Source organism: Staurois parvus, unplaced genomic scaffold (assembly GCF_062004578.1).
Source record: "Staurois parvus isolate SC_StPar_1 unplaced genomic scaffold, SC_StPar_1.0 ptg001708l, whole genome shotgun sequence".
Lineage (NCBI taxonomy): Eukaryota > Metazoa > Chordata > Amphibia > Anura > Ranidae > Staurois > Staurois parvus.
Window position 1 is genome coordinate 132,351 of NW_028319504.1, and position 14,133 is coordinate 146,483.

The 14,133-nt window shown below is 54.8% G+C and overlaps 2 protein-coding genes across 5 annotated transcripts in view; both read left to right on the top strand.

Moving 5' to 3' along the window:
- LOC149434678 (2-Hydroxyacid oxidase 2-like) overlaps nucleotides 1-8,883 on the top strand; it is a 112,185-nt gene extending 103,302 nt beyond the window's left edge. For 3 of the 4 annotated variants that reach the window (XM_089663526.1, XM_089663527.1, XM_089663524.1), the window contains exon 8: nucleotides 8,458-8,883. In XM_089663526.1, the coding sequence (XP_089519652.1) occupies nucleotides 8,458-8,513 (56 nt within the window). In that variant the 3' untranslated portion in view covers nucleotides 8,514-8,883. The remainder of the gene's footprint in view (nucleotides 1-8,457) is intronic. The other variant, XM_089663525.1, reaches the window with a different exon arrangement.
- Nucleotides 8,767-12,367, top strand: LOC149434680 (uncharacterized; the record flags this gene model as incomplete). Its single annotated transcript, XM_089663531.1, has 1 exon — nucleotides 8,767-12,367. A coding segment is annotated over one exon (1,197 nt), but the record flags the coding sequence as incomplete, so codon positions are not given.
- Between the last annotated feature and the right edge of the window lie 1,766 nt (nucleotides 12,368-14,133).

Below are 14,133 nucleotides of genomic sequence, written 5' to 3' on the forward strand. Positions count from 1 at the left end.
GGTAAGGATTCAGCATTGGCGGTGGCAGTACGGGTGGAGAGTGAGGAGGGGGTCCTGGATGCTGCCCCTGCTATCCCATCCACCTCAGGATCTGCTTCCCTGGAGGAAATGTCAGCCTCTGCCCCCCTCCCTCCACAGCAAGCTGGAGGAACAGCACAGGAGGTAGAGGAATATGGTGGAGGGCTGCTAAAGTACATTGAGGAATTGGAGTCTTCCCTAATTGGAAGAACTTTCCGTTTTTCTGAGGACTCTGAGGATGAAGATGACGGTGAGGACTCTGTACCTGGTCCTGTAAAGGAGAAAAAAACAGAAAAGCCACGCTTTATTAAAAGTGCCATTTTGGGCTCCAGTGTGGACAGCCATGTGCACTGCAGTGTTTTGGAGGGAAATCCTCCTGTGTGTGCACAGAGCTCTGCAGGGAAGATGGCTGCTGTGCCTGCAGGACTGCACTCTGCTGGGACTGAGGACTCTGATACCAGGAACCCTGTGACTGTGGACTCTGCTGGGGGGAAGGTAAAGGGGGGATCTGAGACTATTGCTGGACAATCCCTGCTGATGGCTGCAAATGCAGCAGAAAATGGTGGGAGGGAAATTGTCAGCAGCACTCTGAAAGGGGTTGCTGAAACCCAGGGGAGAGTGACCAGGAGTGGAAGGCTTTTGCCTAAGAGGAGTATGTTGGGGGAGGGGGAGACAGGAGCATCTGGTGTGAGTGGGTCTGCTGGGAGCAGTAGTGCCACGAGTGAAAGGAAACATATGGATGATAAGAGTGCTTGCAATGCTGGAAAGGGGAATGCCTGTGTGTTGGTGGATGGAGGGACTGCTGCTGCCTCTGATGGTGGTCTGCAGAGCGGGGGCTCTGAGGTTCCTGCAACCATTGGGCGGGGTGCAGCTTTAAGGTCCACTACATCTAATGCTGCAAATAAGACCTATGCTGGGGCTCTGGCTGGGAGGAGGGGGTCACATCATGCTGTCAGCTCTGGGGGGAGGTCTGCTGCAGGTCTGCCATCTGCACCCCTGTCCTTCAGGAGGAGGAATTTGGTGCAGCTCAGATGGGAAGGTGGGGGTGCTCCCCCGGTCAGGATGTCGGTGGTGGACAGGATTTTGGAGATGGGGTTTAGGGCGGATGACATCTTCGCCTTGATCAGCCCTGTAGGATCCTATGAATATGATCTGTCCTTTGTGCGCCCCGAGTCTCTGGATATATTCTGGGAGAAGTATGAACACATGTATAAGGGTCTGCCGGAGTGGAGGGGACTCGTCCCAAAGGTGGTCTCACGCCAACCTCTAGTGAAGACGGTCACCATTCTAGTACGGAATGAGTCCATTCCTTCGGCTGACTTGGCTGTCTGGCTGAGGAGATTTGGGGAGCTACTTGCACCCCTGAAGAAGATTGTGGATGAGAGAGGGATATGGACTGGTGGGTGGTCGGTGCAGATGAGGTTGTATGTGTGTGGGAATGTGGTCCAGCATCTGCCCTCCTCAGCCTTCATTGGGAAGGACAGGATTGTGGTGTTCTACCCTGGACAGCCCAAGCTCTGCAATAAGTGCGGTTCTCGGGGTCACTTGGCCTCCTCATGCCCAGAGATGAAGTGCTCCCTATGTCAGGATCTGGGGCATCTGGCTAAGGATTGTAATATCATCAGGTGCAATCTGTGTGATAAGGTTGGCCATTCGTACAACCGGTGCCCTGAGGTCATGCACAACCAGTCAGCTTTGGTGGAAGAGTTTTTTCGTCTGGACATGGAGGAGGCAGAGGAGAGGGAGGCTGTGCCAGGGGTCCCCAATGTCTCTGTCCCTGTGGTCCCAGTGTCTGATGGTCCCTCTAATGTGTCATCTCCGTGTGTTGTGCCCCCTGAGTCAGTGTCCGTGGATGTTGTGTCTGATCCGCCTGTGTCAGTTTCCCCAGAGGTAGTGGGGGCTGTGGAGGGAACTGGACCAATGTGTATGGTTGCACCGACCCCCCCTCCCCGGCGTCAGAGGGTCAGAGCGCGTGAGGCGCTGGGGGGTGGAGTGAATGATGGTGGGGGTGTTGGGGTGAAGGTTGGGGGGACTGCTGTGGTGAGTGGAGAGAGTGGGGTGGATGATGTTGTTGGTGATGGTGGAAGGGAAGGGGAGGGGGCTTTGCGGGCCGGTTTATCAAATGATGATATGGAGTGGTTGGAGGCAAAAAGGAAGTCTGGGAAGAAGAAGCGGAAGAAGGATGTGCCTGTACCTGACCCTGGGAGGGTGGAGGTGTCTAATACATTTGATGTATTATCTGAGGTGGAGGATGAGGGATCTTCAGGGGATGAGTCTCTGGTGTCCATGGAGGAGGAAACACAGAGGACATTACATTACATTACATTGAGTTTATATAGCGCCAAAGGGTTTGCTCAGCGCTGTACAATAGAGGGGGGGACAATACATGAAACATTACAGCAGCTACGAACAGCACACGAGGGGTAAGAGGGCCCTACTCTTTCGAGCTTACAATCTGGGAGGGAGGGGGTAGTGGTACAGGAGGAAGTGGCTGTGGGGGATGGAGTGGTAGGAGGAATGAAGGAGAGCAGCAGTTAGGTGAGGGTGGGGTAGGCTTCCCTGAAGAGGTGGGTTTTCAGGGAGCGCCTGAAGGTGAGGAGGGAAGGTGACAGTCTGATGGATTGGGGTAGTGAGTTCCAGAGGATGGGGGAGGACCTGGAGAAGTCTTGCAGACGTGCGTGTGAGGAGGAGACCAGGGAGCAAGATAGAAGGAGGTCCTGTGAAGAGCGAAGGGTACGGGTAGGGTGGTACTTGGGAATCAGGTCGGTGAGGTAGTTAGGGGCAGTGTTGTGAATGGCTTTGTAGGTCAGAGTGAGTAGTTTGAATTTGATGCGTTGGGCGATAGGGAGCCAGTGGAGGGAGAGGCAGAGGGGGGTGGCAGAGGTGGAGCGGCTGGTGAGGTGGATGAGTCTGGCAGCTGAGTTCAGGATGGTCTGAAGCGGGGAGAGTTTGCACTGGGGTAGGCCGGTGAGGAGGGAGTTGCAGTAGTCAAGGCGTGAGATAATCAGGGAGTGCACAAGTAGTTTAGCGGTGTCTGGGGTAAGGAAGGTGCGTATTTTGGTGATATTGCGGAGGTGGAGCCTGCATGTGTTTGTCAGTGATTTGACATGAGGACTATGAAGCATGTAGGGTCTCCAAGTAGGGAGGGGGGTAAGCAGGCTAAGAAACGGGTACCTCGATCATCCTGATGGCGGTTCCCACTCCTTTGAAGGTGGCGACCATTAATGTCGCCAGCATAAAATCAGTAAGCGCTCGTAACATGGCCTTATTTTTGCTCAGCAGGTTTGATGCTGACATTTTCTTTTTGCAAGAGACCAGGTTGTCCAGTTTGGGGGATGTTCATATGGCGAAGAAGGAGTGGAGGCGCGGCCCCTCCTTCTGGTCTCTTGCGGCCGAGCCTTACACTGGAGTTGCGGTACTTTTTTCCGGCATGGTAACCTGTCGGCGGATTATTGAGGTAGAAATGGGGAGATGCATGGTCTTAGACGTCTCCATGGGGGGGCAGGACCTGCGCCTGATTAACATCTATGGGCCCCAGACAAAATGGGACAGGAAATGCCTCTTCATGAAGATCAAGCCTTTCCTTTTTACAGCCCAGCAAGTTGTCTTCGGTGGTGACTTTAACACCGTCACTAGGACTAAGGACAGGAGAGGGACCGGAGTCAGGCTGGACTGTGACGGCTAGAGAGGCAGGTCTGGTTGATGTGCACATTCATTGCTGCCCAGACGACACGGGATTCACTTTTCAGCGAGGTTCCAGTCAGAGTAGAATAGATAGGTTTTTTTTTAAAGGGGAACTCCGCCTTCTCGGCACCAGTGTGTCAGGCGGTGGAGTTTTCCGATCACTGTATTCTGTCTGTGACTCTGAGTGGCCCCGATACACCACCTAAGGGGAGGGGTACCTGGAAGCTGAATTCGGCACTCCTGGACGATGAGAAGGTGAGTCAATCCTTTGAGGATTTTTTTCAGGCACAGGTATCAATCATGGACGTTTGCAGCAGTAAGTCCGAGTGGTGGGAGCTTACAAAACGAAGGATCGTTGGGTTTTTCAAGGCCATAGGAAGGAATAAACAGCTTGATAAGTATGTCACCTACCAGCGTCTGCGGAGGAAGCTCGATCGGCTTGTCTCGAATAATGGGGATCCAGAAGCGATCTCTGAGGTCAAACTCTTGCTCAGGCAGTGTCAATATGACAGGCATGCCTCTTTGGTTCTGGAGAGGGATTATGGGAAATATCACTCGCCCGACCCTTACCAGAACTGCAAACAAGGTAGAGCAGTTAAGTCAGTTGTAGGCCTGGTTGACAGTACGGGTTCCCTGACAAAGTCCAAGTCAGGGATCCTGGAAACCTCCAGGTCATATTATGCTGACCTCCTGGGTAGGAGGGACCTCGATCGGGCGAGCATGTCGGGTTTTCTGGACTCTACTCCAGGACTGGGAAATGGCAGTTCTCTTGTGAGTTTGACAGAGGACATCACGGCAGATGAGGTGGTGAAAGCTATTGATCAGCTTGCCATGAAGAAGTCGCCTGGGCCAGACGGATTGACAGCCGAGTTTTATAAGCACTTTAAGGTGACTCTGGCCCCATATTTGGTGGAGGTGTTTAATGGCTGTCTGAGAGAGGGTTCGCTCTCTCCCTCCATGCGACAATCTGCAGTGATTCTTCTGTCAAAGGGTAAGGATTCCTCGAGAATTGAGAATTGGCGGCCCATTAGCCTTCTCAATGTTGATAGGAAGATATTGGCAAAAATTATTTTCTGGCGTTTATCATCTGTTGCGGGCAATTTACTTTCTCACCATCAGCACTGTTCGGTTCAGGGAAGAAGCACTTTTTTAGCGGTGTTAGCTGTCCGGGAGGCCCTGGAGCGGTGCAGGGCTGCAGGCTGGGGAAAGTTCCTGCTGGCATTGGATCAGGCCAAAGCTTTTGATCGAGTCAATCATGAGTACCTATGGCTGCTTCTTGGCAAGTATGGCCTGGAGGGGGGCTTTATCGATTGGCAAAAGACCTTATACAGAGGGGCTGAAAGCTTCATGCTTGTGAATGGTTGGATTGGACGACCCTTTGAGGTTGGCTCAGGTGTGCGTCAGGGATGTCCTTTGAGTCCTCTGCTATATGCGTTTGTAATCGATCCCTTCATTCAGAGGTTAGAGAGCGGACCGTTGTGTGGAGTTCCTTTGGGCATTCCTGGGGAGCCCCCTCTGAGGGTCGTGGCCTATGCTGATGACGTGTCTGTTTTCATCTCTGGGACGCAGGAGGCAGAGGAGGTGGTCTCGGTGATGGAACAGTATGCTGAGGCAGGAGGCGGAGGAGGTGGTCTCGGTGATGGAACAGTATGCTGAGGCAGGAGGCGGAGGAGGTGGTCTCGGTGATGGAACAGTATGCTGAGGCAGGAGGCAGAGGAGGTGGTCTCGGTGATGGAACGGTATGCTGAGGCAGGAGGCGGAGGAGGTGGTCTCGGTGATGGAACGGTATGCTGAGGCAGGAGGCGGAGGAGGTGGTCTCGGTGATGGAACAGTATGCTGAGGCATCTGGCTCAAAGATCAATCAGGATAAGAGTGAGGTTTTCTGGATGGGAGAGGAAGGCGAAGGCTTTACCCTTCCGGACGCCTTCCCAGAGCCCCAGCAGGAAATTAAAGTTTTAGGCATCAGATTTGGTCCCGGTGATTACGGCCTTGCAAATTGGGTAAGCAGGCTACAAGATGCCGATGCCAAGGTGGCCAGCTGGAAGGATTGGAAACTCTCTTACAGGGAAAGGATTGACCTGATTAAAACTTACCTGATCCCGGTATTTCTGTATGTCAGCTTTGTCTGTGTTTTGCCAGTGTCTCTCTATGCGAGGATCTACAGTTGTTTCTTCCAGCTGTTATGGGGGCACAAACTGAACCTCATTAAGAGGTCTGTAACCTACCTTCCCAGGCGGATGGGTGGCCTAGGTATGGTCAACCCGGTGGTTTTCTTTTCTCTGATGTTTTTGAAACATAATTTTGGTAGCATGCTGGCAGAGGAACCGCGTGGGTGGGTTGGTATTTTTCAGTCCTGGTTTAGGCCTTTTCTACGGAGCTGGGAGAATGGTGGGCCAGTGAAAAGCCTGAGGGTCCAACATGGTAAGCTCCCGGCTTATGTTGCCCCGTGTCTGAAAATGCTTCGGCAATGGCGAGTGACGGCGGAGGAAATTAAATCTCTTCCCAGGAAGGCCCTGGAGAGGAGGGTTGTTGAATCTGCCTTTAGCGAGCCATTGGCCTTGAGGGATTGCCCAGGCCCGGTTATGAGGGAGGGTCTGCGTTTGATGAATCTGGAGAGAATCCCTTTAAAGTTTCGGGATTTGGCCTGGCTCTCGTTCCATGGCAGACTCTATGTGAAGGGCAACCTGAAGCATCGCTCTGCGGAGAACCGTGGTTGTCCAAGAGTGGAGTGCGGTGGGGTGGAGGAGACGATGGACCATTTCTTGCTTCAGTGCCCCTTCAATATAGAAGTCTACAAGCGGGTGGGTGGGGCTCTGGGGATCCCTTTCCTTTCCCGCTTGAGTTACGCGGAGTGGTCTTACGGAGCCTTTCAGACTCACCGGGATTTTGATTTTGAGACACTTTTTCTAGTTAGCTTAGTAGTCCGTTACCACACGTGGAATGCACGGTGTCAGGTTTCCATTCGCAAAAAAGTCCTTCCTGTCAAGGTGGTGGTGAACAACATTCTGGGTGAGGTTGGGAAGATTCGGGGTCTTGAGAAGGACAGGTGGCGGCCGGGAGCCTGGACAAAGGCATGGAGGAATGTCAGGTCCCCGTAGCTGCTGTCTGTCAGTCTCTGGGGGCGTGGCTTCTCTTTCTGTCCTTTCACGTCCCCTAGATTTTGTAACATCAGATTTTTGAAGAAAGGCTGCATGTATGGGATCGATGTATGGGATGAATGTGTGGGATGAATGTGTGGGATGAATGTGTGGGATCGATGTATGGGATGAATGTGTGGGATCAATGTATGGGATGAATGTATGGGATCAATGTATGGGATCAATGTGTGGGGTGAATGTTTAATCGTTTCTTAACCTGAGGGGTGTTTAGGTGACGGTCAGGATTTGTTATTTTGCTGAAGTAAGCTGGTTTTGTTTAAAAATACATATTTTTATTCTGTATATATGTAAATATGATTTTTATGATGTTTTTTGTTTGCAAGATTTTAATAAACAAAAAATTTACACTCTAATGTCCCCTCCCCCACAGTCCCATCAGTCTCTGTACCAGAGGAGCTTACACTCTAATGTCCCCTCCCCCACAGTCACATCAGTCTCTGTGCCAGAGGAGCTTACACTCTAATGTCCCCTCCCCCACAGTCCCATCAGTCTCTGTACCAGAGGAGCTTACACTCTAATGTCCCCTCCCCCACAGTCCCATCAGTCTCTGTACCAGAGGAGCTTACACTCTAATGTCTCCTCCCCCACAGTCACATCAGTCTCTGTGCCAGAGGAGCTTACACTCTAATGTCCCCTCCCCCCACAGTCACATCCTATTATTATTATACATTTATATAGCTCTGACATATACCGCAGCGCTGTACAGAAGCTGCAGTCCCAGGGCCACCATCACAAGTCATGGGGTCCCCGAACAATCTATCTTCCATTCGTTCTTGAGCTAGCTAATATGGCCCAGTGGGGAGGGGGCGGGTCACATGCTGGCTGGCGGCCAGTCAGTAAGCGAGCCTGGCACTCCAGTTGTTGGGCACCACAGGTCGAATGTTATTCATTCACTAGAGGTTCTCGGGGAACTGAGTGGACTTTGGAATGAAAAACTTCTGGATGACTGGATGCAGAGCCGTCATTAGAATTCGCGGGGCTCCTGCTTAGACCCGGACCCAGTATTAGGGTGCTGCCTGTAGCCCCCCCCCCATCCACGGTGCTGTCCAGTACTGCTGCCAGGAGGTGCACTTCTGTAGAGGAATGCTAGGCGGGAGGAGGGGAGCAGACAGACAGATTGTGCATGCTCACTGAGGGTGCAAAGCTGTACAAGGAGCCCTCCAGCGCTTCCTGTGATGTTGTGTACAGGATCTCATAACATGACTTAAAAAAAAAATAATTTGTCCAGCAAAACTGGGGCAAAATCGAGTGTTCCCCCTATTTCCTCCACAGGTCGAATGTTATTCATTCCTAAAGCATGGTTCAGGAAAATACTGCATTGTGGCCACTAGATGGAGCTGAGGATCATCAGGAATGAATACTTCTTTACTATGATTCTCAGCTCCATCTAGTGGCCTTAATGAGGTATTTTCTGGAACAACTTTTTTTTTTTTTTTATGAATGACTAACATTCGATTTTTTTTACAAGCACTGAACAAATGTGGATGCAAATGTGGAAGTTTGGAGACCCCGTGTCCTAGAGCACTGTCCTTGTTCCCATCCCCCAGATCCCCGAATTCTCCGCTGACGTTCTATTCTCCATCTTTGTTTTTCCTAGGTTGCCGCAATGTGTCCGAGATCAACCGGAACCTCGTTCAGTTCTCGAAACTGTAGATGGCAGCAGAATTGCTGTGCAGGAGAGAAAAAGAACTACAGGAACCCCACCACCCTAAACGCCCCACCCTGTCCGGGGGGGGATTTAATTGTTGAAAACTTCTTCTCATTCGGGATTAATTGTGAATTCTGAAATTTGATTGGTGGATGACTACGCCAAGTGCCTTATGATTGGGTGGATCTGAGCCCATGTCATTCTCAGACAGGTCCTCTTTATAGAATCAGATGGGATGAAAATCGATACTAATCAATACACAAAATATACAATCTCTTAAGCCGCCTTCTCCTCTCCGCCCCGCGCGACAGCCGCCTTCTCCTCTCCACCGAACACAACAGCCGCCTTCTCCTCTCCGCCCCGCGCGACAGCCGCCTTCTCCTCTCCACCCCGCGTGACAGCCGCCTTCTCCTCTCCGCCCCGTGCGATAGCCGCCTTCTCCTCTCCACCGAACACGACAGCCGCCTTCTCCTCTCCACCGAACACGACAGCCGCCTTCTCCTCTCCACCGAACACGACAGCCGTCTTCTCCTCTCCGCCCCGCGCGACAGCCGCCTTGTCCTCTCCACCGAACACGACAGCCGCCTTCTCCTCTCCACCGAACACGACAGCCGCCTTCTCCTCTCCGCCCCGCGCGACAGCCGCCTTCTCCTCTCCGCCCCGCGCGACAGCCGCCTTCTCCTCTCCACCGAACACAACAGCCGCCTTCTCCTCTCCACCGAACACGACAGCCGCCTTCTCCTCTCTGCCCCGCGCGACAGCCGCCTTCTCCTCTCCGCCCCGCACGACAGCCGCCTTCTCCTCTCCACCGAACACGACAGCCGCATTCTCCTTCCCCCCCCCCCCGCGCGACAGCCACGTTCTCCTCTCCGCCCCGCGCGACGACCGCCTTCTCCTCTCCGCCCCGCGCGACAGCCGCCTTCTCCTCTCCGCCCCGCGCGACAGCCGCCTTCTCCTCTCCGCGCGACAGCCGCCTTCTCCTCTCCGCGCGACAGCCGCCTTCTCCTCTCCGCGCGACAGCCGCCTTCTCCTCTCCGCGCGACAGCCGCCTTCTCCTCTCCGCGCGACAGCCGCCTTCTCCTCTCCGCGCGACAGCCGCCTTCTCCTCTCCGCGCGACAGCCGCCTTCTCCTCTCCGCGCGACAGCCGCCTTCTCCTCTCCGCGCGACAGCCGCCTTCTCCTCTCTGCCCCGCGCGACAGCCGCCTTCTCCTCTCTGCCCCGCGCGACAGCCGCCTTCTCCTCTCCACCGAACACGACAGCCGCCTTCTCCTCTCCGCCCCGCGCGACAGCCGCCTTCTCCTCTCCGCGCGACAGCCGCCTTCTCCTCTCTGCCCCGCGCGACAGCCGCCTTCTCCTCTCTGCCCCGCGCGACAGCCGCCTTCTCCTCTCCACCGAACACGACAGCCGCCTTCTCCTCTCCGCCCCGCGCGACATCCGCCTTCTCCTCTCACTAAGAAATAAAAACCGCCTTGGCGAGCTGCGCTCTCTGACGACCGGCCACAGGTGCAAAAATTAACATTTCTTTATTCATTTCCATGCGTGTTTTTTTTTTGTGCAGGACGCAGATTCATAGCCCCCCCCCCCCCCCCATTGCAAAAAAAAAAATCCAAAACAGTCTCTAGGTCATTCATTAAGGGTCCAATCAGACGCTGGCACCCTGGGGATGACCGCGCGTGGGCTGGCGATGCGCCGAAACGTCCTGAAACCAGAAATGCGCCATTGTTTGGCACGCCACAACCCATGGTACCTCGTCCACGCATGTCGTGGTGCAACAGCTGCATTGCCTAAGGCCGCGTTCGCGTGGCAAGTGTAGGAGGGTGAATGCGCATTATGCGCCGCAGCACGCAATGTACGAATCGGACAGCAACACGCGAATGCGCATTATGCACTGCAGCACGCAATGTACGAATCAGACCGCAAAAGGCGAATGCACATTATGCTCCGCAGCATGCAATGTACGAATCGGACCGCAACAGGCGAATGCGCATTATGCTCTACAGCACGCAATGTACGAATCGGACCGCAGCACGCGAATGCGCATTATGCGCCGCAGCATGCAATGTACGAATTGGACCACAAAAGGCGAATGCGCATTATGCTCCGCAGCACGCAATGTACGAATCGGACCGCAGCACGCGAATGTGCATTATGCGCTGCAGCACGCAATGTACAAATCGGACCGCAGCACGCGAATGCGCATTATGTGCTGCAGCACGCAATGTACAGATCGGACCGCAGCACGCGAATGCGCACTATGCACCACAGCACGCAATATACTAATCGGATCGCAGCATGCGAATGCGCATTATGCGCCGCAGCACACAATGTACGAAACAGACCGCAACATGCAAATGCGCATTATGCGCCGCAGCACGCAATGTACGAAACAGAACGCAATAGGCAAATGCGCATTCTGCGCCGCAGCACGCAATGTATGAATCGGACCGCAGCACACGATTGCGCATTATGCACCGCAGCACGCAATGTACTAATTGGACCGCAGCACGCGAATGCGCATTATGCGCCGCAGTACGCAATGTACAAAACGGACCGCAACAGGCGAACGCGCATTATGCGCCACAGCATGCAATGTATGAATCGGACAGCAACAGGCGAATGCGTATTATGCGCTGGAACAAAAAAAAGTGTGTCCACGCCACGTTTTAGGGCTCATTTACACCGCAGCGCACCTAAAAACACAGAAACCGCACGCTGACGCATTTATTTTTTAATGCGAGGAGCTGTATTTTTACTGCGAGTTACACTGCATCATTAAATGCGTTTTCGGTAAAGACCACATCAGGGGTCGAAATTCTTTTACGTATCACGATAGACGCATTGCCTTGATGCCTGTTGACATGCGTTGGTGCGTTTCGCCGAATGAATGTTGGGGGTTTTTTTGACGCTACGCACATGATCGGGTCATCAGACTCGGTTCCCACCTACAGATGTGACCAGGTTTCTGCGCATTTTTCCTGCGTCGTGTTCAGCGCGGCCCATTCGTAACGATGGGCGGTCCCTGACTCCTTTCTGAAACGCACCGTGAAGCACTATGCACTTTGGCGTGCTTGAAAACCCGCGAGTCAGCAAATGCGTCGAGAAGCCATTGACATTCAATGCGGTGCGTTTCTCTCCGGGTCAGGAAAGCGCGTAGACTATGCGCATGTTTCCGATGCACAAAAAATTGCGCAACTCTGCGCATGTTCTCAAAATGTGCTAAAAACACGCGCCAATCATTGTTAATCACATCCCAAACGCAGCAAACAAGGCGCTCCTATTAATGCGTGGCAAAAGGCGACGGTAAACGCATGAAAAAGGTGCATGAGCGCGTTTGGTGTGCCACTGAAATGAATGGGCCGCCCTATGCCTGAAGCGCGACCGCACGTCTACGCGCCGCATCGGGTGAATGGGAGTTGAGGGGCCAAAACGCTTTTATGCTGCAGTACATTGCGAGTTGCGTTACGTACATTGGGTGTTGCGGCGCACAATGATGCTTTTGCATGCGTTGTCATGCGTTGCCAAAAATGACGCATGCCCAGTTTCTTCGGACATTTCGGTGTCCCGCCAGTCCAAATGCAGACAAAAAATAGCGTAGCGCGCAGCGGCATTGCAATGCACCGGGATGCCAGAGTGTGAATGGCCCCCTCATCCTCTCGTCCAATGACATCGCAGAACGCGCAGCCCTGACAGTACTGCGCAGGATTGTGTCCGCACTGCGCTCCACCTCCTAATCGCAGCGACAGGAAACCAGCACAGCATCTTACCTCATCCAGACAGACGTCCAGACCTCTCCATCCATCACCAACCCCGGAGACCGACCTGACCCCGCAAGGTGATCAAATAAAGGTGCAAATCCAACATGGCGGTCATGCGTCTTTCCTTTCAAATGGTATCTGAAGCAGATCTCTGTTGGCCAGACTACTGCGGGGAGTGGATGAAATATAGAGAGCGGGGTTCAAGAGTGCATATCTCACAGAGTGCAGGGGTCAGGGGTGGGTACTGCGGAGAGCGCAGGGGTGAGGGGCGGGTACTGCGGAGAGTGCAGGGGTCAGGGGCGGGTACTGCGGAGATTGCAGGGGTCAGGGGCGGGTATTGCGGAGAGTGCAGGGGTCAGGGGCGGGTACTGCGGAGATTGCAGGGGTCAAGGGCGGGTACTGCGGAGATTGCAGGGGTCAGGGGCGGGTACTGCGGAGATTGCAGGGGTCAAGGGCGGGTACTGCGGAGATTGCAGGGGTCAGGGGCGGGTACTGCGGAGAGCGCAGGGGTGAGGGGCGGGTACGGCGGAGAGCGCAGGGGTCTGGGGCGGGTCCTGCGGAGAGCGCAGGGGTCTGGGGCGGGTCCTGCGGAGAGCGCAGGGGTGAGGGGCGGGTTCTGCGGAGAGCGCAGGGGTGAGGGGCGGGTACTGCGGAGATTGCAGGGGTCAGGGGCGGGTACGGCGGAGTGCGCAGGGTCAGGGCGGGTACGGCGGAGAGCGCATGGGTAAGGGACGGGTCCTGCGGAGAGTGCAGGGGTCAGGGGCGGGTACTGCGGAGAGCGCAGGGGTCAGGGGCGGGTACTGCAGAGAGCGCAGGGGTCAGGGGCGGGTATTTCGGAAAGCGCAGGGGTCAGGGGCGGGTATTATGGAAAGCGCAGGGGTCAGGGGCGGGTATTATGGAGAGCGCAGGGGTTAGGGGCGGGTACTGCGGAGAGCGCAGGGGTCAGGCGCAGGTATTGCAGAGCGTGCAGGGGTCAGGGGCGGGTATTGCAGAGCGTGCAGGGGTCAGGGGCGGGTCCTGCGTAGAGCGCAGGGGTCAGTGGCGGGTACTGCGTAGAGCGCAGGGGTCGGGGTGGTACGGCGTAGAGCGCAGGGGTGGGTATTGCGGAGAGCGCAGGGGTTAGGGGCGGGTACTGCAGAGAGCGCAGGGGTCAGGAGCGGGTATTTCAGAAAGCGCAGGGGTCAGGGGCGGGTATTATGGAAAGCGCAGGGGTCAGGGGTGGGTATTATGGAAAGCGCAGGGGTCAGGGGCGGGTATTATGGAGAGCGCAGGGGTCAGGCGCAGGTATTGCGGAGAGCGCAGGGGTTAGGGGCGGGTACTGCAGAGAGCGCAGGGGTCAGGAGCGGGTATTTCGGAAAGCGCAGGGGTCAGGGGCGAGTATTATGGAAAGTGCAGGGGTCAGGCGCAGGTATTGCAGAGCGTGCAGGGGTCAGGGGCGGGTATTACGGAGAGTGCAGGGGTTACGGGTGGGTATTGCGGAAAGCACAGGGGTCAGGGGCGGGTACTGCAGAGAGCGCAGGGGTCAGGGGCAGGTCCTGCAGAGAGCGCAGGGGTCAGGGGCGGGTCCTGCAGAGAGCACAGGGGTCAGCGGCGGGTCCTTTAGAGAGCGCAGGGGTCAGGGGCGGGTATTTTGGAAAGCGCAGGCGTTTCATGGAAGAACTCTGGAAGAAGAGGCTATAAAATGCGTCTTGTCACCATCCAATGCATCGCACGCTCCCCCCAGCCAGTGGCAAACGGTTTGCCTCGACCCTCTAACTGCTACATCTGCAGCCTGTTCTGCTGAAAAAAAAAAAACCCCAACAGACTTACTGGCGGGATCGCCGGGGGAAAACGAAGGAAAGAAAGCTTAAATAGAAAAGGAATGCAGCC